Genomic DNA, 25,423 nt, shown 5'->3' with positions numbered 1-25,423 from the left:
GATCAGCTGTCACAGAAATATTCATATTAACATGATTTTCTCACTTCAAGTCAAAGTAAAATAATCACAGATAGAAACTGTGTGAATATAAACAAAGAGACTAAATGAGAGGTTTAATTTCACAGTCTTGATCTGGTTCATGTTTGTGTTTGGTTCTGATCACAGTCTGTTCTGTGTGTACTCCACAGCTCTGCTCATAACCGCTGCACGACTGAAAGTGTCAAAGCTCGTCTGGAAAACAACACATTAAGAAAAGGGAGGAGTGAAGGAGGCAAGGGGAGGAGGAGGGGGAGGAGAGGTGTGCATGATGAAAAAAACAGGGAGAAAAGAGGGTGGGAGTGAACGACTGAAAAAAAGAGACTCATGTTTGAGGTCCAGAGAGAAAAGAAGGGAGGGCTGAGAGAGGAGGGAGTGTACAGTATGTGAGGACAATATAGCGTTTGGTTGGCTGTACAGGGGTTGGTGATGTCATCCAGGCCCTGCCCACCTGCCGAGGCTATAGATGCTGGTGTTTTGGTGGTCCACCTCTCCACAGCGAGGAAGTCCGACTGCTGAACAAGTCCTAAGACCGACCGACCGCCTGCAGGCAGAGACGCTTAGTGAAGTTGTCCAGCTCCTGGTCCTCCTCATCCTTTCCACATCACCTTCATCTTCTTCATCCCTGTCTCCTGAAGCTAAAGCTCTGAGAGGTCATGGCGGGCATCGCTCTTCTCCTCCGAGTCCTCCTCATGCTGCTCGGAGGGACCATTCTCCTCAATGGCATCCCTGCACAGAGGATCAGAGGTAAGTGCTCCACACTGTAATGGATCAAAGTGAAGAGGATCACGACAGTAAAACAACAGTAGAAAGAAAGGATTTAAATAGAACAGTGCAGCAATAAACAAGGTGACAGTTTGGACGAACACGTTCATGTGCAGGCAAACAGGGTGAATTCAGAGTAAGTGCAACAATGAGTAGGTCAATAAGGTGGAAATAAAAGTGGAAGAAAATGGGGCCAGAACTGACTGAAAGTGGGCAAACAGACTGTAACATGGTCGAAGTGAAGCAGATAGTCCAGATGAAAGCAAAGAGCAAAGAATTGAGTGTAAATGTGTGAAAATTTTGAGGTGAACAGGGAAGAAGTGTAAATTGTGATTTCTTTGTTTGCACCGTTACATGATTTAAAACTGAAGAATTCAGCTGAAAATATATTTTAAAAAAAAAATGTTTTCCTGCAAATTTAAAGAAAGAGCTACCTGGTTTAACATCAGGGAAACAGGTGGTAAAACTGTAGCTACGCTCTATATGAATAAAGTTTGATTGCACATATATATTACATATACATGTATATATGTTATGATTTTGATCTCCAGGTAATCCAGTCTAAAACAAAGACAACTGTCAGTGATTATTTTGCAGAGTTTTACAGATGGGTTTTTTGGCACTCTCAGGCCTCTGTACATGTTTGAACTGAGCGGCTCTTCGTCTGGTTCTGTCATCACGGTTTTCTTTTCTTGTGCAGTTTTTTTGCTGACTCAGCTCCTTTCATGTTTGTCGTGTTGAAGCTGCAGAAAACTTTTTTCTTGCATTTTGATCTTTGGGGTAGAATTGGAGTGTGGTTTTGATGCATGTTGAAGTGTTTGATTCTCTTTCTGCATCCTGCATGGGTCACTCAGGTGCTGCACACAGGTGTGACTTGCTCAGAGGTGGGGGCGGGGCTAATTCATGATCTGACCTGTGATTTTTCTGCCTCACTGAGCATTTACAGTTTTGTAAGATGATAAAATCCCCGTCTTCAGAGGGAAGTGTCAGAGTGACACTGTGGTCTTCTGTGATGGCTTGGAGAGTATTACCTCACTGGGCGAGAGACAGCCAAGAACAACAGAGAGAGAGAGAGAGAGAGAGAGAGAGGCTTTGAATCTATCATAATGTGTTTTTTCTTTTTCTGCAGATTGTCACTCTTTATTTTTATGCGTTTGGTTTCTGTTTCTTTATATGGAAGTTTACTACTGACAAAAATACTGAGTGAGCAAAAATGTAATTATGTCATAAAAGAATTAAAAGCACTGAGGGACAAATTAGAAAGTGCAGAACAAGTTGTGGTGATTTTGTTTTGTGAGGTTTTTGTTTGTGCATCTGTTTTGTCAGATTGAAGAATGTGAGAGGACACACCCATATCCAGCTGTTGGGCTCGTTACTTTTTCACACTTTAAGATGTTAAATTAATAAACGTGTCTCTGCACACTCTCTGGACTCACACAGCGTTTATGTCTTCACATGATTGACTTGCAGTAAAAGTAGAAACGCTCTGTTACAAGTTAAAGTCCTGCATTCAAACAGTCTAACTACTGACTTTACTGTTAAGTAGTTGAATGAAGAATGAGAATCATATGTTTTGTGTGTTAAAGCCTCTGCACACCTGCACAAGTGCACTGCACTTCTGTTGATTCTGTTTCTGTCTCATCGACCAAAGTCGTTAAACTAATTTGTGTTTTTGTGCAGAGTCACTCGTAACCAGAGCCGCGAAATATTCTGCTGTTAACTTTGTGTTTGTGTCACTGTTGAAATGCCAAACGCAACAGTTTAGTGGAAAATCTTCACTCGCAGAGCAGACCTCCTCTCATGTTATCACACCGCTCTGCTGCAGAAACAGCTGTTATCTGTGTGTGTATGTGTGGACACATGTATATAACACACAGACCACTGTTGCTTGTGTGTCGATGTGATTGTTTTATGGTCCTTATGTGCAGGAGTTTGTCTCGGGGGTGGCGCTTTGAGTTGACCTGTCAAAGAAAAACCAGAACCAGAAAAAATGTTCTGTCCCTGAAACATGAAACTGTAGAGTCCAACTGTAGAGAGGGTACTGAAACACCTCTTACCTGCAGTTGTGGCATCTTTTTGTTCAGACCCATCCAGCCATGGAGTTGACCCACAGGGGGCGATAAACTAGTCTTTGGACTCTGTTCATTAGTCATGAGGCTCTAAGTTTGGTAGTACAGAGTGTTTGGCCTCAGTGTGAGGATTTCTGAGTAACAGTCCACAGTGATGTGTGTCCCCCCTTCATGATTTCTTCCCCTCCAAACGATAAAACCCCAGTGAAACCAGCAGCAGCAGCAGCTCATTAGTCCTGAAATGAGAGGGTCTGTGTTGTATCAGAGAGCAGCCTTTAGTTTCCATCACAGTGTTTTACAGTTGGAGCTAATGAGACACAGAAGAACTGTTTACAGGAACACATCCAGACTCTGGAGGGTTCCTCCATAAAAGGACACGAGTCCTCAGGGTTTATACTGACTCTGAAACAGCTGATCTATGAACACATGAAACAGCTGATCTGCTATTAACACCTGAAACAGCTGATCAGTTGTAAACACCAAACAGCTGATCTGCTCTTAACAGCTGAAACAGCTGATCTGTTATTAACACCTGAAACACCTGATCTGTTATTAACACCTGAAACAGCTGATCTGCTATTAACACCCGAAACAGCTGATCAGTTGTAAACACCAAACAGATGATTTGCTATGAACACCTGAAACAGCTGATCTGCTATGAACACCTGAAACAGCTGATCTGTTATTAACACCTGAAACAGCTGATCTGGTTGTGTTGTATTTTTGTGGTGTTGTTCTCTTGTACACTTGTGATGTTTTGGTTCTTTGTGGTACTTTGTCGTACACTTACTGTGGTGGTCACTTAGTCGTAATGTGCAGTTCTTTGTAGTACATGGTGCCACTTGTATGTTGGTAGGTTGTGTTTCTTGTGGTACTCCTGGTTCGTTGTGAGACTTTGTTGTAGTTGCTGTATCATTGTTGCACACAGGACAGTTTGTGTAACTTTGTGATTCTTTTTCTTAATGTTCCTGCGTGAAGATGAACGAGCGTCGTCAGACTCACTTCAGCCTGTTTAGACACTGACAGTGTTTCTCTGCCAACATGGCTCCTGGACACTCAGCAGTGAGCTGTTACACTCTGTTAGCAGGGAGGACTTTCCTCTGTGTCAAACTGAAGTTTTTTTTAGGGGGGGGGGTTGATGTCTTTCATGTCGAGGTTTATCCCCTCCACTCAATCAGCTGCTGTTGGAAAGACTTCGACAGGCCAAGTGGCGCTGCCAAGAATGAGCTGCATGACTCCACATGTCCAGCCTGTCGACCTCAGCAAGCTCCTCCCATTGATCTGCAGGAACAAACAGCCCAAAGAAAACCTGGACAAGACGGATATACTCCACATCCAACATAATGCGCCTCCTAGAAAAATCTTGACCCCCCTCCCAGAAAAACCAACAGTCATCTAACGATGGGGGCAGAGCTTTGACTTGTTCAGGTCTGAGCAGGAGGCTTTGTTGCCCAATTAGAGCTGATTGTTTCACTGTGGCCTGAGGCTAAAAAACACAGTTCAGTTTATCCTTTAAACATCTGATGACTTCACTTCGTCTCCTGCTCAGTCTTTTAAAGGGACACGTTGTCTAATTTAAGATCTTAAAGGTGTTTTCACGGGAGTAAAAAAATCTGATTTGGAGAAAAATGAAAAATCTAATGAGATGTCTTCAGTAGGTCATAATATCCAGCTTCTAATGTCTCCACAAGACAACAATTTTGAACACAAATTAATACAATAATAAAAAAAGCCAACATGGAGCAGACGTCCTGAAGAAATTTACACTTCCACAAAAACTAATGAAGATCAAGTTTGAGTAAAAGGTGGAAAAAAATTAATGGACTTAGGTAGGTTTTTCTTTACATTGTGATAAAGTTATTATTTTTCAATGTTCATTTAAAAATAAAAAAAATCATTAAAATTTGTATATTTAAATTTTTTCAACATTTTTCCTATTTTTAGTTTATTTTCACTTTTATAAACTAAATCAGCAAGTAGACAAAAAGTCTTAAACATGCATCAGTTCTGAAATCACAAAGAACTTTTGGAGCCAACACCATAAACATCAGGAGCTCGTTTCATTGCAGTTAATCAGCTTCTTATGACCAGAGACTTTCCCTCCAGTTTCCAGTTCTTCAGAAACCAGACTGTTAAAAAACAAAAGCCCAAGAAGCCACATGAAGGAGCTTCAGAGGGTTTAGAAGAACATGAAGTGTAAAAGTATGTTTGAGGCTCTGAACCTTGGCGTGTGGTGAAGATAGACAGAGAATGAACTGTGGATGTTTGAGTGGAAGCTCGGAAATGGTGGGAAAGAGTCGGATAAACAAGCAGCTCGACGCTAATGTGGAAAATGTCGGAAAGTGTTATTGTAGAAGACTTAAAGAGTTCTGCTGAATCAGGAACAAAAACCCTTTAATCTACATGTGTTGAGACCCATTTTTATTTAAGCCGTTTTTTTTTTATTTAGAAAATTTTAAAACTAAAAAATTAAAACTATTAGTTGTGATCAGCAGTGATCAGCTCCTGTCTGTATCATGATGTTCAGACAACATCACTGAGACACTGACAGAAATCTAAAAATAGGAGGATTCTCTATGGAGTTCTGCAGACACAAGGAGCGTTTGTTTGTAAATTTATCCACTATGGACATTTGAGGTATTGATATTCTCTGAGAGTTTACTCAGTCACATTGAATCACAGAATGTATGTATCATGTCAGGTATGTGAGGGGGTCATGAGACAGAGAAAGTGTGTGATTTTAAACGGACGGAGCTGAGTCCTCCTCTCTTCTGTTTCTGTTCAACATCAGCGCCTCTGAGTCCTGGAAAAATAAAAAAAGTTTATAGTTCCTGAAAAACCCTGTGGGACTGAAACATTCTGTACTTGTTAAAGTTTTAAAAGTCGACCGTGACGTTTGGTTTGAACCTCAGAGAAGCAGAGGTCAGGTCGATCTGCTGCCGGACGCCAGACGTGTTCATTAACTGTTTGACCAGAGGCAATGAGGGAAATCATAAAAAACAAAGATATGGAGAGTTTGGTTTCTCGATGAGATATCCATCTTAGAAGCTATGAGAGCATGAAATTAAATCAGAGCGGGGCTGTTCCTACAGAACAGACTGTACCTTCAGACTGAAAGAGAAAACATTTTAGAGACACTGATGATCGACCTGAGGATTCATCTGTTCAGCCTAAAACTGCAGTTTGGTACGTTTGACCAGGAACCTCAACGTTCGCACAGAGGAGCAATGACAGATGTTTGAAAACTGGACCTGACACTGAAACCACAGGAGAGTAAAGCCCAGATCAGAGTTTGATCAGCTGACCCTGAGGCTGGTGGTGGTATTTATAGCAGCAGCACTAACAGCACAGGTGGTGGATGAGCATGAATCTTTATCTGACCTCAGCTCCATCTTTAAAGCTTCTCAGAGCCAAAACAAACCTGCAGAGCTGCCAAAGCTTCCTGACTCTAACAGGAAGAGAAACGTTACAACATGTCGAGGATCCAGAGACTCAAATCAAACACAAGCAGAGATCTGCTGTTTTCTCTGCAGCTGATTGGTCTCGTTTGTTAAAGTGTTTCTCTTCTAATTATCTACAATTTGTTCTAATGTGACCAGAGCGATTTAATTATCAGAAACAGAGCTCACTGGCTCTACGACAGCAATAACAAAGGGAAAGAAAAACTCTGAAATCACAACAACATGTGGAGGAATTCAATGAATTATTACCAGATTGTCAGAAAAGGAAACTTTATTTAAAACAAATCCACTGAACAACCTCAGTGTGTGGGTCTGAACTCGACATTTTCTGTTTCAAATTCAGAATTTAACTGGAGATATGAGATAAAAGAAATGAATATGAATAAAAAATTAACTTAACACACATGGATTATTGAAGCTTGTGATTCATAGTGTTTTTGCAGAGTGATGATAATATATGATTATTATTATTAAGTCTTTAGTTTTCCTTTGGTGAAGTGCTTTGAGTTCATGGACTCCACTTTACACCAGGAAGAAAAGAGTGAATCAAAATGTTCACGTTAAGTTCAAAGTAGTAGCAACTAACACAGTGTTTTGACTTTGTAATTTTTTTGACTGTAGATTCTCATTATTTTGAGCATTTGAGTAGGTAATGCATTTTACATCTTATAATTAAATCTTTTAAAAGTGTACAATTTTTTTGTATGATGTATTTCATCATCTCTTTGCAGTGTCTCATCATTTTGACTTAGATGTGAACATTTCTCTGATCATGTGACTTACCACAGGTATCTTTCATCATTTCTAGCCTGGTGATAATTTTGCTTCCATGTTTACCCAGCTCTTCTGTGTTGTGATGTTTCATGAGTCATTTCCTGAGTAATTGATGAAATCATTTAAATTGTTGCTGTGCTGCTTTACTTTGTACAGAAACATTTTCCAACGTGATCAGTGTTAAAAAGAAACATCCACTGATCAATGACATTTACAGATGTGTATTGTGAAGGAAGTAACCTGTCCACGTTGGTCATTAGCTTCAGTGTGATGTTTGAAATAACAGGTTTTATTCTCTCCTGTCTTCTTCTTCTTCTCCTCCTCCTCAGTTCGTCGTCAGAACATGAAGGTTCGGATCAACGCCACCGGCGACACCATCGTGATGAAGTTCGTACGTCCGAGTCCTGACGTGAAGTTGGAGGGTTACATCCTGGGATACGGAAGCAGCATGTTCTCCAAACAGTTCATCCAGCTGCCGGAGAACGGACAGCCCTACGAGACGGAGCTGGGTAAGACGGCTCTGTGGAAGCCTGCAGGGATTTTAATCACAAAACAAATACATTTAGAATCAGGATCAGCTGACTTAGCCCTGGTGTCGTGGTGCACAGCAGCAGAGACGTTGTGAGGGAGGAGACACTTTAACCTTCTGTGTGTGATAATCTAATGTGAGTATTTTATCTTCAGACTGATTATTAAACATTAGCAGCAGTTTCATTCTTAAAGCCCAGATTTCTCTGCTGTGGGACTGAAGGTTTTTGTTTCTGTGTGTGTGACCACCAGACCAGACCCACATATCTAAACCGTGACACCCGTGGGAAACTGAGTATCTGCAGAAATAGTTTTGGGGAAAACCAGAACATGAGAAGCTTTGAGAAGCGGAGGACTCTCACAGCAGCAGCAGGTGGTTCTGATCCTTTTTCTGAAGCTCAGCCAAGAAGTATTATCCCATCATGACAAGAAAACACAAAGTTATGATGGTGTGATGTGTTTAAGGAGCGTATCCTCAGCCACAGTGAGAGGGTGAACAGAAACCTGCCGAATGTCGTCCTTCAGCACCAGTCTCTCCAGAGGCTGATTTTCTTTCACTCCTGCAGATTTTTGTGGTAAATTACTGCAACATGTTTTCACATGTTGACCTCAGAGTTGAGTGTTTTTGTCTTCTGGGTGTTTTACTTGAAGTCTTATCAGAGTCTGATTACTTTAATAATTAGGGAGGAGAGACTTGAACTTGGTACTGTGTGTAAAAGTGTGGCTGAAGTTTGTTGGTGGATACTCGGATACTTTTGCTCATGTTGTGAAGTGTGAGGTCTGATTTTTCCTCTTTCAGCACTGCTCACTCAAAATGCCTTGAAACTTGGCTGAAGTTTGGTGGACAGATCACCACCCACCCAAATGTCTAATGAAGTTTTTATTTCAATACAAACAAGGGTTTGTGTTCAAGTACTGCTGGGAAAATCAGCCCTTCATGTTGCATTTACAGTCAGTGGATAAATCAGAAGGTAAATGACAAACAGATATAAACAGTCCGTTTCAGGAGGAAGTCTGAGCTCCACTGGAGACTTTTCATTTCATCTCTGTTTCCATTTTCGTTGCTCATCACTCATCGCTGCTGTTTCTGCCCCAAGGTCACCTGTCAATCAAAGACTGGGGTGGGGGGCTGTGGTGTCAGAGCTGCTCTTAAACACTTCATGTGGTGTTTACCTTCGTGGTTAAAAGCCTCAGTGGAGGACCATCTGTCAGCAGGAGGCGGAGGACGACCACCGCAGTGTTGACTCTTTAAATCCAACGCTGGTTTCTGGGATTTTGGTTTTTTCAGCCACGTGAGACACAAACGTTGGTGCAGAGACTCGAGCCTTCACTGTTTCCTCAGACCTGAACCTCAGACCCAGAGGTTCAGGTCTGAGGCTGACACGGTCTCATTAGATTTCAGTCTGGTTCACTGAAGCCTCCAGATGCAGGTGATTTGATGAATGTGTCCAGGTGAATTTATACAGAGGCTGTTGTTGCTACTTTAACTGTTGTTCATCATCTGCAGCAGCTCGAAAGCAGAGGGTGATGAATGAGTGGGGCCTTTATTGACTGTAAACATGCACAGAAGTGAAGGTCAAAGGTCATTCTGTCAGAAACTGGTGGATCTGAAACTCTGGATCCACTGATTCTACTTGTTTCTACTGAACAGAGATGAGAAAAGAAACAAAAGTTTTAACAGCAAGTAAATGAAGAACAAGAATTCAACCTGAGGGATGTGGACCAGAACCTGGACTCAGAGTAAACCTGGAAACCTTGGATGAATCAGATTATTATGAAAGAAGCTGTGAGTGTTTTCACATGTGGATGTTGAACGTGTCGTGTTGTGTTTGAGTCCTCTCTCTGTCATCGTTCACATGTGTGCGTCTGCTTTCTGTCTGTTTTTTTTTTTTCCTTTGGGGGGGTCGTTTTAATGGGCCAGCGATACCCACCATGACATCACCATCCTCATCACGTTTCCATAACGAAGTCCACATTCCTCAGATGTTTGTGTGGAGCACAGTGGGGATTAGAAACTGTATCTGGAGCAGCTGTAGGGAGACCTGCTGTAGGTACGCGGTCTTTGCTGGTCCGTAAAACCCTGAATCCAGACAAACCACAGAAGAGTAAAATATTTAGAAAGTGAAATCAGCAGCAGAGCAGAAAGACACAGTCAAACCACAGTTCATAAACAAAGAGACTGTTTATTTCCATGTCACGAAACCAGACCTGATCCAGAACCTTTACCTGAATCCACATCTGGTTTCAGACGCAGAGCCCAAGTACCTGGTAGCCGTGCAGCCAATCCCAGTCAACGATGTGAAGAAACACTGTACAGGTACGACCACAGCTTCCTGTCAGGCTTCAGCTGGGGTGCAGACCCAGAGCAGGTCTCACTCTGTCCTCACCTGTGTGCACAGGTAAGGTGAACCTGGAGAAGCCGCTCCACCTGGTGATCGGCTCCGTCAGCCCGACGGCAGTGCTGCTCTCCTGGGGAAACTACCTGAAGACGCCCTACGAAGGGAACATCATGAACGAGTGTCTGGAGGACGGGTGAGAGACACAAGCAGAGGATTAGTGGGTTCTCATGAGAATCACTGTGAGACTCACGTGTCATAAGAACCAGAAAACATTTAGAATTCAATCACTGTTAATCTGTTAATCTTCAGAAAATACCTTGTTATGGTCATTGTTGATCAGGAACAGGTTCCAGGACCTGGATCCAGGTTCCAGAATCAGGAACTTCACATCGGTTCCAGATTCATCATGACACTGTTCATCCAGACGTCTTTGTCTTGCCCCCCCCAACTGCTTCCACCAGGTTTTACACCATCCGCTACAGGGAGAGGAACAGGAAGTGGATTTACCAGACCTGCCCGACCAGTGACACGGTCATCGACAACCTGAAACCCAACACGCCCTATGAGTTCGGAGTCAGATCAAACAAGGACGACCGCAGCGGCACCTGGAGCAAACCGGTCATCCACAACACCAACATGGGCAGTAAGGCAGATTTTCACTCCACGATAACGTAAACCAGGGCAGTTTGACAGCCTACAGACAGTTTTATTACCAAAGGTCCAGATCCACAGCAGTTTCTGTGAGCCCACAAAACAAGACTAATCAGTCAAAGGTGCAGTATTAGGTGTTAAACTCTACTCTCTACCAAAGACACAACTTTTTTCTAAACCTTCCTTTGAGAAGTAAAAACAGTTTTTGATGCTGCAGATGTTTCAGCACTGATTTGACCATTTGCAGATCAAGCATCTTGATGCTGAGGTTAAAGCTCAGAAACATTTGGTTGAAAGCTGAAGGTTTCTAGGATCCAAACAAAGGTTTCCATCTTACCTTGAACCTGGTCCTGATCCTGGACTGTAGCAGTGTCTGGAACTCATCCTTTAAAGAGAAGGTTTCATGACAGTCTCATGTCATCAGGTCTTTATCCTGTAGTTACAGGGAGGCCAAGTCAGTTCTGTAGAACAATGTTTTTCTGTGGTAAAAGTGTGTTTCATGTGTTTAAACCATGTTTAAAATCTGGTGTAAGTCATAAAGAACCCCGTTGTTGAGCCTGGACTGATTCAGCCCCCTTGTCTGGATTTCACAGATAAAAATGCACAGAAGTCGTACAAGCTGCGTAACCCCCTCGCCAAGCCAATGGTACGTAACCTGCTGAGAGAGAACCTGTCTGATCTGATCTGTCCTCGAACCAGGATCCTCTGAACCTGCTGCTGTCACCTGGTAGATGCAGAGGTTCAGAGCAGAGTCTTCATCATTCTAACAAACAGAGGCTTTGACCAGTGAACTTTGATTTTAACAATGACGCATACAGGCTTCCATAGAAAGCTTCCATTTCATTAATAACAACCCTAATATGACTTCCACACTCACAAATATCAGCTTTATCTAAACTGATCACCCTCATGCTACATTACCCATGAGCCTTGGCGGCTGAATTATGAATCAAAACTGATCTAAAATACAAACTTTATTTAAATGAATTAATCAAACAGGTTTTCAGCCTTTAAATTCATCCTTTCAGCTGCCCAGCAACAGAATTTTAAGCTCTCTGATTGGATGTTTCAGTCATTCGCAGCCAATCAGACCACACAGGTGTATTTGGGTTATTTAGTTTTAACCTGGAGTCTGAAGTCAGTGTTTCCTGTTTTTCAGAAACCTCATGGACCTCACGCTTTGTTCCCTCCTCGTCCTGGTGAGTCACCTGTCATGTGTGTGTGTTCAGTCAGCTGACTGTGATCCTCTGGTTCAGGTCACACACCTGGAACTCGGGTCCAAACACACAGACACACACTTGAGGTGAAGTGTGGCTCTGTGTTAACATGACAGACACAGCTGCTGCAAAAACTGACTGAACACATCTGTCACATGGTGTCAAAGGTCAAAGGTCAAACAGATTCAGTTACAGAGCATCAGCTGGAGCTAGAGAATGATCTCTGTATAAATGACTCAATCTTTAAATGACCAACCACTGGACTGTGATGGACAAGGCTGCAAACCAGTCAAAACCACGAGACCAGGACCAGTCTAGAAACTGGACCAGACTAAAAAGATCTTTCCATGTTGGTTTATTCTGATGGTAATTTATTTTCAGTTTGAGTCACTGAGGTAGAAATAATGATGTCATAATGTTTTTACTCAGCCTCACTATTCAGCACTTTAACATGTGACATGGATCTGCACAGACTCACACTGTGTGAACTGTTTTCACTTCCTGTGACGTGTCGACTGTTCACAGCTCTGCATAACCGGACGCAGCCTCGACTCTCTCCTCCGCTCAAAAACCCAGGTTTCCCCGGAGCTCCACGCACTTCCTTTGGTGATTATCTCTTCCTCTGTCTTTGCTCCACACATACACACACACACACACATACACACAAACACAAACACACACACAAACAGTTGTTTTTCCTCTCAGGGCTCCAGAGATATACGAATCAATCAACCTGCTTCATCTAAACTGGGTTTCCCAACAAATCCATAGATTTTACACTGTCACCACTTTACAGTCAAACTTCTTCTCCTCTTATAAAACCACCATGTTGTTTCCCACAGCGCCACCTGAGGGCCAGCAGGAGACTTTACCTGTGCCCAGCTCTGCTCAGCCTAAAGGGCCTCATATGTCACTCGGTAACAAGGCAGATGCTCTTTTTTCTTCTAATTATCATCCAGCTTTTATCCACAGTCTTTACCTGCTTCGGCTGAGCCCAGTGGTGCACCTGGTGGGGTGGGGGGGTCTGGGACGTGCAGCTGTTTCGATTGGCTGCATGCTAGCATGCTTTGAGCCCAGTTAGAAAGTCGATCCAAGGCGTGGAGGTGACGTCAAGTGATACGAGTAAGTTAACTTTGCCCTGCCCACACAGTCAGAAGCCGCGGCTTGTGTTTTTAAGCCTCACTGCTACAGCTCATGTGTTAGCCATGACACTTCCTCTTTGCATTCACAGCATTTTGTTCTTCTGCTCCTCTTCTTCTGCATCACCTGTCTCCTCTCTCTTGACTCAAGAGCCACAGATCTGTGTTGGTCCGTAATATTTAAAATATATTTCCAACCAATCTATCACTGAGTAACTGACAAAGTCTCCTGTCATTTAGTTCCATGTTCAATATTCAGTGTTTACTCTAAAAAAAAAACTTCTAAAAAAAAAAAATCTTATGTTTTTATGAGATTCACCAAATTTTTGGGGTAAAAAAATTCCCCAATTTGCCACCTCATCAGAGTCTTTGGAAACTTTAGGTTCTGCACAACAGCTGAAAATGAAGGTTCAGAGGGGCGAGTCAGTGTCTGGTGAACAGGTGAATAGAAAGTTTACTGACTAAATGACTTGTAAAGATGATAAATTTACAGTTAATGAATTTTCTATCAGTGATTCTACTCAACCTTCTTCACTGATGAATTCTAGACATCTGAACCACTTGATCATCCAGTCACACTTCCTCTGTCACTTACTCCACCTGTCTGTCTGTCCTCACTGTGTTGGATCAGTCTGCATGTCAGCCAGTTCAGACGCAGGCGTGGTTGGACTTTCCCTCTGGGGAGAGACAACACAAGTCGTTCTGCACACTCCTCAGACTTCTGTCCCCACTGTGTGTCTGTCTCTTCACAAGAACAACGTCCTCTGGACTTTTCTGTATTTCTATGAGGTACGAGACTATGGGACCAGAACCTAAACCTTTGACCATTTGTTCTAAAGCAGAGCTGGAAAATATTTTTAGTGATGGTGCCAATACAAGACCAGAGCTTTGCATCAATACTATCTATACTTTTACTATCTGGTCAGCTTTGGTCATTTGTGCTACAGACACAGCTACCAAAAATCCTAATAACAAGAAATGCAAAAGACTTCCAGCTGTTCAGAGACATGCATGAGGTGACTTTCATTTCTCCATAACTGTGGAGATGATGAGATGAATCTAACTGCATGTCTGTTTCAGACACAGTAGATCTACCTGATAAACCTGAGACCATCAGACCCCCATGATCACAGTACCTCTCTCCTCTCTTGCTCCAGACAAAGGAGACACTGTTAAAAACGACACCAACCGACCGGCGGGTCCTTCTCCTTCTGTCCTCCCCCGACACCTGCCCACCAAAGCCCCCTCTGCCAACGCCACAGCCTCCCCCCTTACTAAATTACCCTCCCATGGTGACTTGCTTCAGGGGCAGACTACTAAGGCGCCCACTAACACACCTGAGAAGCCTCATAACCCTGCTGGTAATTTCCACCCACCTACTTCCCTTTTTCATTTTCTGTTTGTGAAGTGATCGCCTCATTTAGAGAAGTGGATGAAGGTCAGTGTGAGGTAACTGAGCTGATACAGAAGGCAGCTGAAGGGAATGCTAATGTATCACCTCCATGACCATAAGATTATCAGTTTACGAAACTGAGGCTCTCAAATCGCAAAACCCTCCTTCCAGTCTTCTTTTTGAGTCGTTCGGCTGAGTGTGCAATGATGGTGTCTGATGGGGTCCTTGTGGGGCCTCCACAAACATAACTGTTATTCTACTGACAATTAAAGATGTGTAGATTTTGCTGCTATCAAATGACAGTTGGTTCATGTTTTGGAGCTAAAAAAATGTGGCTGTCAAAACCTTCCCTTGACGGCCGGTGGTAAGTGGCTGTCTGTAGCTCCTGCACATTAGACTAAGCTGCTGTCAGTTCACTTCTCTTTTACATTTGGATATGAAAAAATCATGATTTTAAGGTGGTCATTTCCACCTTTAAAAGAATAACCACTTGTTAGTGAGACAGATCTGTGTTTCTGGGACTTTAACAGATCTCCACAAATATAATAGTGTCGTCTGCAAACAGTCGAAAGTGCTTGATGAACGTCCAGGCTGTAGTCATGCAAAGAAATGTTATTTCTGACAGACGTGTAGTTTAAACCTTCTTTCTCCCTCACAGCTTTCGACAAATCACAGGATGGATCGTCGCTGCTGAGAACAGCTCTGGCCAATGAGAGGGCCAAAACTAACAGCTGGGGTAATGATGACCTCATAAATAGCTTCCTGTGCGATCAAAGGCAGTCTCGCTCTTTCTGTCTTTGTCTGCTGTTGATCTGCAACCATCTTGTTCCCTCAAGCTTCCAGTTAAACTCGCAGCTCAGTTTCTGTCCACAGGAGTGGCTGCTCGCTCCGGGAGTTGCACACATTTCATCCAACATGGCCTCTGGTGTCTGCATGTGGCACACAATCTTACAGTCATGGTTGCATCATCACAACTCATCAGCAGCTCAAATGACTGTGGTTTCCCGAGATTGTGAGCGCTTAACGACTCATCTTGATCCATCAAATTCATCTGTTCATCTACTCCACGAATAGTATTGATATTGAGATCAATATTAAATGTAATAGTCCATTAGAGTCAGTACTTCCATCACTAACATCACCGCTCAGGGCTGCTGCAAGCTCGCTTGACTGGCAACTTAAAGATAAAAAAAAAAGCAGACTGTAACACAGCAACTGTTTTTCATCTTTTAGGTCAAGGCAGCAAAAGAAATCTCTCCCCGTCGCTGCCTTTGCAGTCCTACAACCCGGCAGCTACCCCGGTTGTCAGATCCATGAGGCCTGCATCCAGAAACCCCCTCTTTCCTTTCTCTAATGGCTTCAGACACCCCCACTCTTCCTCTAGACCCAGTAACTCATCCCCGACCTCTGGGATACTCGGGGGAAATCCTCCTGGTACCTGATCCTGGACTCCTCTCAGCTTTCTTGCATTGTTTTCAGTTTGCTCCCTCTGAGACTTTTCTGTCCCGAGGGAAATGTTGATAATATTTTCTTGAGTTAGTCCTTTGTGCACCTAAACTACTAGTTTGAACACATAAGGCTTCATTTGGAGGTTCATAAGACACTAATCATTTTCCTATAACTCTCACTGAAGATTCCTGGACTGCATCATTTGCCTGATTCATTAATTCAAATGTCACATGAAGCAAACATGACCTAGAGCAGCTGCTGTTATTTTTTAACTTGAATAACAAATGGTGAAAGATGAACTTAAATTAACTCAATAATTTAGTCTGTGAGTAAATCCTCTCCTCTGTGTGGCTCCACTGGACTGAGGGAACTGTTTTCATTTGTTTGATACGACAGAGGATTCAGATACAAATTATAATAATACACATCTTAATAACTTAATTCATCCAAAATAAGTTATCATGTCCACTGGATCTAGGATGGAGTTTAAATGTGGAGACGTTTGGATATTAGACGCACAAATTAGTAACTTGAGAGACTGATTGATCAAAGACAGACGTTACCTCCCAGGGTTCATAGTGAGCAGCCTGAGGACCTGATGAAGAGCAGGTTTCAGCTCAGGTGAAACACTCACTGGTCTCAGTTAGTGGTTGTGTTGCTGATTTTGGTTTGATTTGGTGTTGAAATCACTGGATCCTGGTGGTATCGCAGATTCTTTTGTTTCCAAAGGAAAGAAACAATAATCTCAACAGGTTGAATTCATCTCAACATGAGGTTCACATCTGTTGTTTGCTGACTTCCACACTGTTGGCTGTTCAATGAACCTCACAGCTGAACAAGCACACGAGTCCATCTGTTGAAATGTCAGTGTAATAATCTGAATTTTTCTAAAACAATAGAGAAAGGGTTTTTGTTTTCTAACTTTCAGTCGTTTTTCTTCTTCTCTGAATCAGATTAAAATCTCATCTTTGTCTTTGAAGAACCCTGAGGACTCAGGTGTTTGTCCTCCTGCTGGGTTTGGTTTTCAGTTCCTTTTCCTCCGTAACAATCACTTTTCTCCCAACAGTCAATGGACAGCCACACCGGGGCATGTACCTGCCCAAACCGGCCTTATGGTCCAGACCTCGACTGGGTAAACAAAGACCTCGTTTGTCTCTTTGTGTGTCTTCATTAACCCTCCAGTCGCTTTCGCAGCATCTTCACCTCCACTGCAGCTCATGTCGGTGTTTTTGTCTCCATCCATTTTGTTCATTAATATGTTCATGTCCATCCATCCACCCGTCCATCGGTCTGTCCGTCCTCCCTGCCTCTGTGTCCACGTGTTTGCTGTTTCTGGTCGAGCTTCTGCAGGTTTTCAGCTTCTGGCTGCGACTTCTTCAAATAATCAAGTGGATGTTGATTATTTGACTTGGTTACATAAGTCCAGCTACAGCAGCAGATTACGTCACTGTGTCCATGTGGTGGTGGTGGTGGTGAGGGGGGGTTGAGACAGACTCTGAGGCAGTCTCAGAGACTGAGACCTGCTGAGCTACAGTGAGTTTTCTGTCTAAAGAAGAAGAGAACCAGTCTGAGGTTCAGTTAAAAGCTTGTTTAAAAGCAAATGTGTGACTGTTTCTTTTTTCATGTGTTCACCTCTGACCGTTCAATGATCCTGATCCTCTGAACTCGGCTCAGATACCCTCAAAGTGTTTCTTGAGATGGACTGTAACTGTTGGGACCATGTTTGCAGAGTCGGGGGCTGAAGAAGTGACCTGACGTGTTGTGATGTAAAATGTAGTAATTATGCCTGTTTATGTTACAGGACTGTTTGATTATGAACACTTGGGGTTAATCAGTGTCTGGATTCTGATCAAGTCTCAACCTGTTGTCTCTTAGTTTAACATCGTCAAAACATCGCTTGAAATGAAATGAACTGGAACAATAGACAGAACCTGTTAATTCCAGGTGGAGCCGGGGGTTTAGGCTGCTGGTGATGTCCTGTCTTGTCCTGATGCATGACTCCAGCGTGTGCATGGTTGTCCTGCAGCGGGCATGAGCTGGTTTTTGGTGTCATCCATTTTTTTATGTCCACATGTAGCAAAGGTCTGACAGGAAGTCCCATGACATTGTGTTAAATGTGAAACAGTGGAATGCTGGGGTAGTCTAGAGAGCCTTCAGACGGAGGTAGACGTGATGTCTGATCTCACTCCCTTCTCCTGCTGCAGTGAACAACTCGTTGCTGGAGGACAACAAGTCTGAACTCCCTGATGTGTTTGGTCGTTCGGGTCCCACCGTTGAGGAGCGGTTTTATGGTTGGTAATGGCATGAATCTCGCCTGCCTGCATCCACAACTTGCCCGTGCTGCGTGCTGACTGGCGCTGCAGTTGCTCCCCAGCGCCAACACTGCATGGTTTGGCTGTGTTAGACTCCAGAGACAGATCCAGAACAAGACGAGGGAAGAAAACACCAGTCGTCAGCTTGAGAGCTTTGGCCAAAGGCTTCAGCCGAGCTGTGGAAAATACTTTCTCTCTTTGGAAAGTATGAGCTGTTGTGATCGTTAGCTTACTCTGTAGGAACCTCACTTTGCCGAGCTTTGCGCTTATTGTCACCACAGAAATTTACAGAAACTATTTATAGAGACCGTGTGAGGAAGCTGGATCGGACCGGTCCAGGGTCCACGTGCTCCGGCCTCTGCTTCCCTGCTTGATTGCGAGCATCGTGAGCGCCATGAGCTTCAGACATGTTGCTGCAGAGATGCTGTCACGCAGCATGGCGTGCACCGAGCAGGTTTCATCAGAGTGGAAACCACTGTTTGCTTTTTGTTTCAGGATTGTTTGTGTGTGAAAAGAGAAAATTATCCCAGTATTTATTTCATTCAGCCTGGTGCTGGAACCACGACAGCACAGAGAACAGTTCAGCAGTTTGTTTAAAGACTGTTTGTCTGATGGCTCCATATTTGCTCTTCATTTATGTTCAAGAATAAAGACACAACAAAGAAACAAGCTCTTTGAAGCCTCAATCATTTCATGCTAAAGAGCAGCAGATACTCAGAGTGCTCAGGCAGCTCTGCCATCGTGCACATGTACATGTGACTGATTGAGAGGAATGAGTCTGTATTGTTTCACATTAGGAGCTAAATGGCTCCACCATCTCTCATGCTCCTGGCTCTGTATTTATTCCATTTAGTCTTGGACCTGGGTCAAGTCCTTGATTATGAAGAATTTTGGCCTCTGCCTAAATGAAAGAAAGAGGGGCTGTAATTGGCTGCAGGTTCTGGACCTCAGCCTGTTGGAGCTTGTGGAATTACACAGCATTGTTCATGTTTTCAGGTTGATTTGGCTTTTGGAGATGAGTATTGAGTTCTACCTCAGGAGAACAGAGGAGATTTTCCAGGAGATTAGAGAGCACCTAGCTAGAAAATGAAGCCACAGCTAATGTTAAAGCTCCTTATTTAGATACAGAGCATCCACAGGCGGGACAGGCCTGATTCAGATTTACAGAGACATTTATGTCATGTTATGTTCTGTTTCAACAAGTTCTGAGAGCTCTTTATATTAACGGTGGTGAGCGTTCCACTGTTTTCCATTAAATCCAGCCTGTGATGTTCAGAAAGAGGCTCAAACTGTTTCTTCACTGTGGACGTTCACAGACTGGAAACATCAGAGCGTCCTGTCCTGTGCAGCTACAGAACATGTATGTTGTTGTTGCAGGTTCTCCCGCTCGTCCGTCCATCCCCATCAACAAGAGACCGAACCAGGTGGGGAAACCTGGAGAAACAGGTGAGGACTCAACCAGAGCTGTCCTCTCAGAGGACACTACAGACCAATTCCAGCTCTGTTTCTGATGATTCCCATCACTTTCTTTTTGTATGTTTTCCATCAGACAAGGTGAACAACTTGAAGCAGACAGACAAGTTACCAATCCTCAAACCCAAAGTCCCTCCAGCCACAGCCAAGCCCACCAAACAGGAGCGCAAGACGACCACAGCTGCCACACCGACAACAGCTGGTATGGAAGTGTCCAGTCACCTACGATGTGAGCAGGGCTCACAAATCACCTGTCTCAATGCAGTACTTTCATTTTGGGAGGGGGGGGGGGCTGTTCTATCCTGAGGGTTTGTTTCTTCATGTTTCTTCTCAGCGACTCGACAGGAAACCTGGGAGGACTCAGACCTGTTCAAATCACAGCCCACCTCTGACGTTGACGCCTTGGGCAAGAAACGATATGTGGGTGAGTGGAGGTGGACTCTCTCTGTCTCTGAAACCACCACACTGAGCTGAACTGCTGACTAACCCCCCCCCCCCCCCCCCCCCCCCCCCCACACACACACACACACAGCGCCTCACGTCGTTTACCAAACGGGCAAGCAGCCGGACGAGCCCTGCTCCATCACTTCCTCCCTCAGCTACTTCCCCGAAGACGAACCCGGCGAGACCAACGTCACAGCTCCGCCGAAGAACGCGCCCTCCAACCTCACCGTGGTAACAGTGGAGGGATGCCCGTCCTTCATCATCCTGGACTGGGAAAAAACGGACAACGACACCACTGGTACAGAAATAAATCAAGCCCCCCCCCACATCATTCTCCAAATGTTCCTCTAGATGTTTGACAACAGAGAGACAAATATTCCACGATTGTGTTGATGGTGGTTGTTGTGTTTCCTCTCCTCAGAGTATGAGGTCATCTCCACCGCTAAAGGACCTGATGGCGAGCAGGTTTCCATCCTGACCACCAACCAGACTCACACCGCTGTGGAGAACCTCAAACCTGAGAGCAGGTAAGTCAACAAGTCCAGGCTGATACCAGAGACCACAGTCTGACTCAAAACCCAGTCCAGACTGAAGCCAGAGCAGGTGAGGAGCCAAACCTAGACCAGAGGATGACTCAAGCTCTTCATGAAGAGGTTTCACAGAGGAATGAGTTTGTATTGTTGGCTAAAGGAAACACTTCCTGAGGGACCGACTGAGGTGTGTCATGTGACCCTGCTGTGCTGAATGAAGACATCCAGGTCTTGCTGGTTTGTTTGGTGATGTTTCATAAATTCTCTGCAGCATCAGCAGCTGAATGAACTGTGTTATCGTCTGTTAGTGTTAGTTAGTGCAGTGAGCAGCGACCTGAGGTTCAGGTCCACATGGTTCTCGTTTGATGGCCCAATCACCTCCACACACAGGACATCTGCTCAAGTACTTCAGCTGTCGTCCTGTGAGCATTCAAATCTGACAGAACGTCTGCTGTTTCCTGCTCAGACGGCACTGCAGTCAGCTGTCCAAACATGCCAAGGCAGTTACAGAGTGGAGCCGAGCGTCACAGCCAGATGCTCAGGGAGTAAAATCAGCAGTTTGTCCGTTCTGCTCACTGAGGCTCTAATGAGCCTGGAGGTGGTGTGAAGGAAGGTGGTTGGAAATGAAGCCTGGAGCGTGGAGAACATCTCCATCTGAAAGCACGTGGCTGCAGGCTGAGGTGGTGAGAGCTTTACGTGAAGTTTGTCACCGCTGGACGTCTGGAAACCTGTGAGAACCCACCGCTGTGTAACTGTGACACAACACAGCTGCAAGACAGTGAAAAAACACAGTCACAGTGGACGAGTGAGAGAGACAGAGGCAGAACTGTGGAGGGAGAATGTCCACCTCTCACGCCGTTATCTGACTGAACTATGACGCCGTTAAAACTGCTCCAACTGTAAAATGATCTGATGATGTCACAGAGAATCAGAGATCAGGAAGTACTTTTACTGTGGTGGAGCACCGTGTTGTTTACGTTCTGTTGAAACCAAATGAACGGATGAATTCTGTTTCTTCCAGTTATGAGTTCAAGGTGAAGCCGAAGAACGAGCTGGGTGCAGGTCCTCCCAGTGAGCCGGTCTCCTTCAACACAGAGTCAGGTACACAACCACACCTGCTGCAGCTGTCTTTTATTTTTTCATTTCCTGAGGTTTTCATCATAAAAGTCTAGTAACCACTGAGCACAGCGGCCATCATTGCATGATGTTAAAACTGTTGTGTTTGTCTTTCATCAGCGGACCCACGGGTGAGCGAGAATGTCTCAGGTGAGGTTCAGTCACACACCTGACACCTGTCATCAGTTCAGAGCAGCACGTTAACAACAGGAAACTCTCCTGTTTCTGCAGGTAAAGATGCCATCTGGACTCAGTTCCCCTTTAAGACGGACTCGTACTCCGACTGCCACGGTAAACAGTATGTGAAGAGGACCTGGTACCGCAAGTTTGTCGGCATCCAGCTGTGCAACTCGCTCCGGTACAAGATCTACCTGAGCGATTCTCTCAACGGTGAGTGGAGACGCAGGAATTCTGGGATATGAATTTATTTATTCTTGTTGGGGTGAATTCAACCTGGTGTTGATCCGTCTCACGTTCCTGTTCAGGGAAATTCTACAACATCGGAGACCAGACTGGCTTTGGCGAGGACCACTGTCAGTTCGTCGACTCGTTCCTGGACGGAAGAACAGGCAGGCAGCTGAGAGCCGACCAGCTGCCGTCCAGACCCGGTAAACACTTTACTTCCTGTTTAAGAGCAGTTTCTGAGCAGAGGTTAGTCTGGCTGTGGGGGGTGAACCTCGAAGCTCAGGTTAAAGCACCCAGCTGAGGTTCACCTGGTGAAGGGACTGCATGAGGTGGAAGTGAGAGGTGCATGCAGGTGTTCAGTCAACAGGAAGTGAGTTATTGCAGTGTGGTTGCTCATCTACATGGTGAAGGGTTGGAGCTGAGACCGCATCTCTGTCTCTCTGCTCCAGGTTTCTACAGAGCCGTGCGTCAGGAGCCTGTCCACTTTGGCCAGATCGGAGGACACTCCCACGTCAACTACGTCTCATGGTATGAGTGTGGAACACCCATCCCAGGCAAGTGGTGAGCGGGCTCGACCCCAGAGTCGTCCTCAGAGGGACCTGAGAGAGGATTGGTCGCCCAGGCTGGGATGGCGACCGCAGGAGGTGGAGCTCCAGACTCCCTCAGCTTCGTGTTCCACCACATCACCCAGTGCTGTAAAAACATGTACAGGACAATGCTCGTCAGGGAATTTGTAACAAGAGAGCATTCTTTAAAAATATGTAATAGCAAACATGCCTCGTCTTTACTATTTATCAAGCAACAAGGCTACAGTGATAGAGGAGCAGGGGGATATGTGGAGGTCGGCTCTCTGCAGCGTTGGAGTGAACCCTCCAACTCACGCTAGACATATTTTATTTTGTGTTAAGATAATGGGAAGCTGGCTCCCTGGATACTATTTTCATAACTTGTGAGATGTTATTTATCAAAAGATCTTTGATCACATGTCTTCACGAGGGCCACAGACGAGAAGTCCCAGATGTTTGGTGTGTGATGCTTCTGCTGTTCCTCTGGTCCAGATCTTCTCTAACAGTGATTTAAAGTAGGACTGTAGAGCAGGACGTGGTGACCACACACCGTCCCGCTTCACACTCATTACCACTGTCTTCTACTGGTGCCTATGAAGTGCCTTAAACAAGCACACTAAGGTGGACTTGCTGGATATTTCTATTTTCTGCCTCATGAATGTAAGTACATTCACAAGACCCTGAGCATCACACTAACTTTAAAAGCACAGATCCACTGAGACATGACTCTCTGCTGTTCTAACAAAGGGCTGCAGCTCCCTGTTTTCTTCAGCACTAACTGATCTGCAGACTGTTCTCTTGAATCATCTGTGAATCTTCAGGTGTAGAGAACAGGTGATGTCTTCTAATGCCTCCTTTTTGACCAAAGCCCCAAACGATCCAGTTCACTGTCATATTTCAGAAGCTGAAACCATCATTCACGCTTGACAGGGGAACAATTGATTATAAGAACATTTGCAGATTAATTGTCATTTGGTCGATTGATCTGTTAATTTGCTAATCGTTGCAGCTGTAGTTGCGTGATCATAAAATCTGCAGTTCATGGTGCAGGCTTGATTTTTGGTGCTTCAGACTAAAACTTGTCAGTCAGACGTGGACACAGCAGCTGTGTTGATTGGACGCTGCCTCCGCTGCCTTCAGCCTCAAACAGGGGAAACTGGCACGAGGCTTCTACACTTGCAATTTGCACAACAGAAATGTATTTATATGTATATGGAGAGGATGTATGTTTTCAATACATTTTTGCAGATGCATTTCCCTCACCACAGCCTTTGTTTACTGTACTATAATGTGCTCTTCTTCTTCTTGACTCATGCTAAAGCAGGGCGGGAAGCAAACGATACCGTGACACGGCAGGAAAATCACAACATATAAAGAAGCCTTTTCTTTATTTTACCAAGCTGAGGTTAAAGAACCCCTAAACCTCAGTCGTTGCCCTGGGGGGTATTTCAGTCATGATTAAAGTCGGGCTAGCAAGGTTAGCAATGGTAAAGCTATGGCTAATTGTTTCTATGGCTATCTGGCTAATTGTTCCTGACCCAGGTCCTGCATAATAACCTTTTACACCAGTTTCATTTGTTCATAAAATTTGTTGACCGTCATAAAATATTTGGCTAGCTAACCAGATACTGGTAACAAATAGTTGAACTAACTCACCAGACAGACATGGAAACATCTGGATCACTAGACCTGGGTAGACATCTCACTCTGAGGTGGGACAAGATGAAACTAATCATTCTGAGAGAGACTGAGATTCATCTTTGTTTCCCGTGTTTGTCCCATAACAGTGGGTGAGCGTGTGCAGGGCGGGAAGCTAACGTCGCAGCCTGATGGGTCGTTTTCTTAAAATATGTTGGAAGATTTGAAAATGTAACATCAGGAGGGTTTAAATGAACAAAATACACATTTGCTTCATGACTAAAATGTGGTGCAACAGTTGTGGATCAGGGCTACAAGGTCACACGATAACTGTGTTTTATAATTGTCTTAAATTTTTGCTTGTGGGGGCCACACCCACCACACCATCAACACTGATCTGGAGGCAAGGTACGCTATCTGAAGCAGTGCAGGGCATTTTCTGATTCTTCTCTACATGTAGCTCCGTCTCCTGAACACAGTGCACTGTGCCTTCGACCTTCAGCTGGAGCCCCGACTGTATTCAAGCATAGACCCCATCATCATTAAACAGGGACCATTTAAAGCACAGAGTGCTTTGAGAATGTATGTTAACATGAGGCTGTGCTGTTGATGTTTGTCTACTTATGTTTGTTTCTATATTGGTTTTTCAACAATAAAGAAGTTTTTATTCCTTTTTTAAAGCTGCTGTCTGTTATTTTTTCCTGATGGTTCACACACAGTTGTTCTCTTTCAGACGACAACCACATGTTGATTCAATGGGACAAGCTAAAGTACTGTAACATGTTTTTCCAGAGCATGTCTAATTGGTTTTATCCAGTGTCAGGCACCAGGATCATCTGTCCCTGCAGTAAAACAACTTCCAGGCAAACTATTAAGACTGTTTGGCGTAAAGATAAGTAGCCATTTATCTAACTGTTATAACGTGGAAATAAAAAAAAACAACTTAAAATTCATGTCTGAATGAGGTGAGTGGAGAATAAACTGGGGATATGAATCATTTACATGATTTAATGAAGTTGTTTCATGTGTGGGCTGAGACATGGGGAGGTTAGGGTTAGATGATACTGACAGCTTTTAAACAGAGCTCAGTGATTCAGTCTGAGGTGTGTGACGTCATG

At 44.2% G+C, this 25,423-nt stretch overlaps 1 protein-coding gene across 31 annotated transcripts; it reads left to right on the top strand.

Moving 5' to 3' along the window:
* Positions 1-346: 346 nt before the first annotated feature.
* LOC139622326 (target of Nesh-SH3-like) lies at positions 347-24,985 on the top strand. 31 transcript variants are annotated; one of them, XM_071479526.1, is made up of 24 exons: positions 347-783; positions 7,435-7,614; positions 9,882-9,950; positions 10,033-10,165; positions 10,434-10,615; positions 11,217-11,269; positions 11,783-11,822; positions 12,366-12,446; positions 12,683-12,757; positions 14,137-14,340; positions 15,031-15,108; positions 15,606-15,806; positions 16,888-16,953; positions 18,026-18,112; positions 19,511-19,579; positions 19,683-19,808; positions 19,941-20,030; positions 20,139-20,348; positions 20,472-20,577; positions 21,602-21,681; positions 21,817-21,846; positions 21,928-22,086; positions 22,182-22,304; positions 22,551-24,985. In XM_071479526.1, the coding sequence occupies exons 1-24, from the start codon at positions 693-695 to the stop codon at positions 22,664-22,666; spliced, it is 2,649 nt and encodes an 882-aa protein (XP_071335627.1). In that variant the 5' UTR covers positions 347-692; the 3' UTR covers positions 22,667-24,985. The 31 variants fall into 31 exon arrangements, with proteins under 31 accessions (XP_071335627.1, XP_071335628.1, XP_071335629.1 ...); XM_071479527.1 differs by lacking the exon at positions 12,683-12,757; XM_071479528.1 differs by lacking the exon at positions 18,026-18,112 and having other exon boundaries at positions 348-783.
* The last annotated feature ends 438 nt before the right edge of the window (positions 24,986-25,423 follow it).

The sequence above is a fragment of the Trachinotus anak genome, unplaced genomic scaffold, assembly GCF_046630095.1.
Source record: "Trachinotus anak isolate AG129_WGS33_773 ecotype Australia unplaced genomic scaffold, CSIRO_AGI_Tana_v1 ptg000006l, whole genome shotgun sequence".
Classification (NCBI taxonomy): domain Eukaryota; kingdom Metazoa; phylum Chordata; class Actinopteri; order Carangiformes; family Carangidae; genus Trachinotus; species Trachinotus anak.
Note: the sequence above shows the minus strand (reverse complement) of the source record. Positions and strands in the feature narration are given on the sequence as shown.

Coding starts and splice junctions, on each gene's coding strand:
- LOC139622326 (XM_071479526.1), top strand. CDS start 693: ATGGCGGGCATCGCTCTTCTCCTCCGAGTCCTCCTCATGCTGCTCGGA. Junction 9,951..10,032: donor TGTGAAGAAACACTGTACAG/GTACGACCACAG, acceptor CTGTGTGCACAG/GTAAGGTGAACCTGGAGAAG. Junction 19,809..19,940: donor TGCCACACCGACAACAGCTG/GTATGGAAGTGT, acceptor GTTTCTTCTCAG/CGACTCGACAGGAAACCTGG.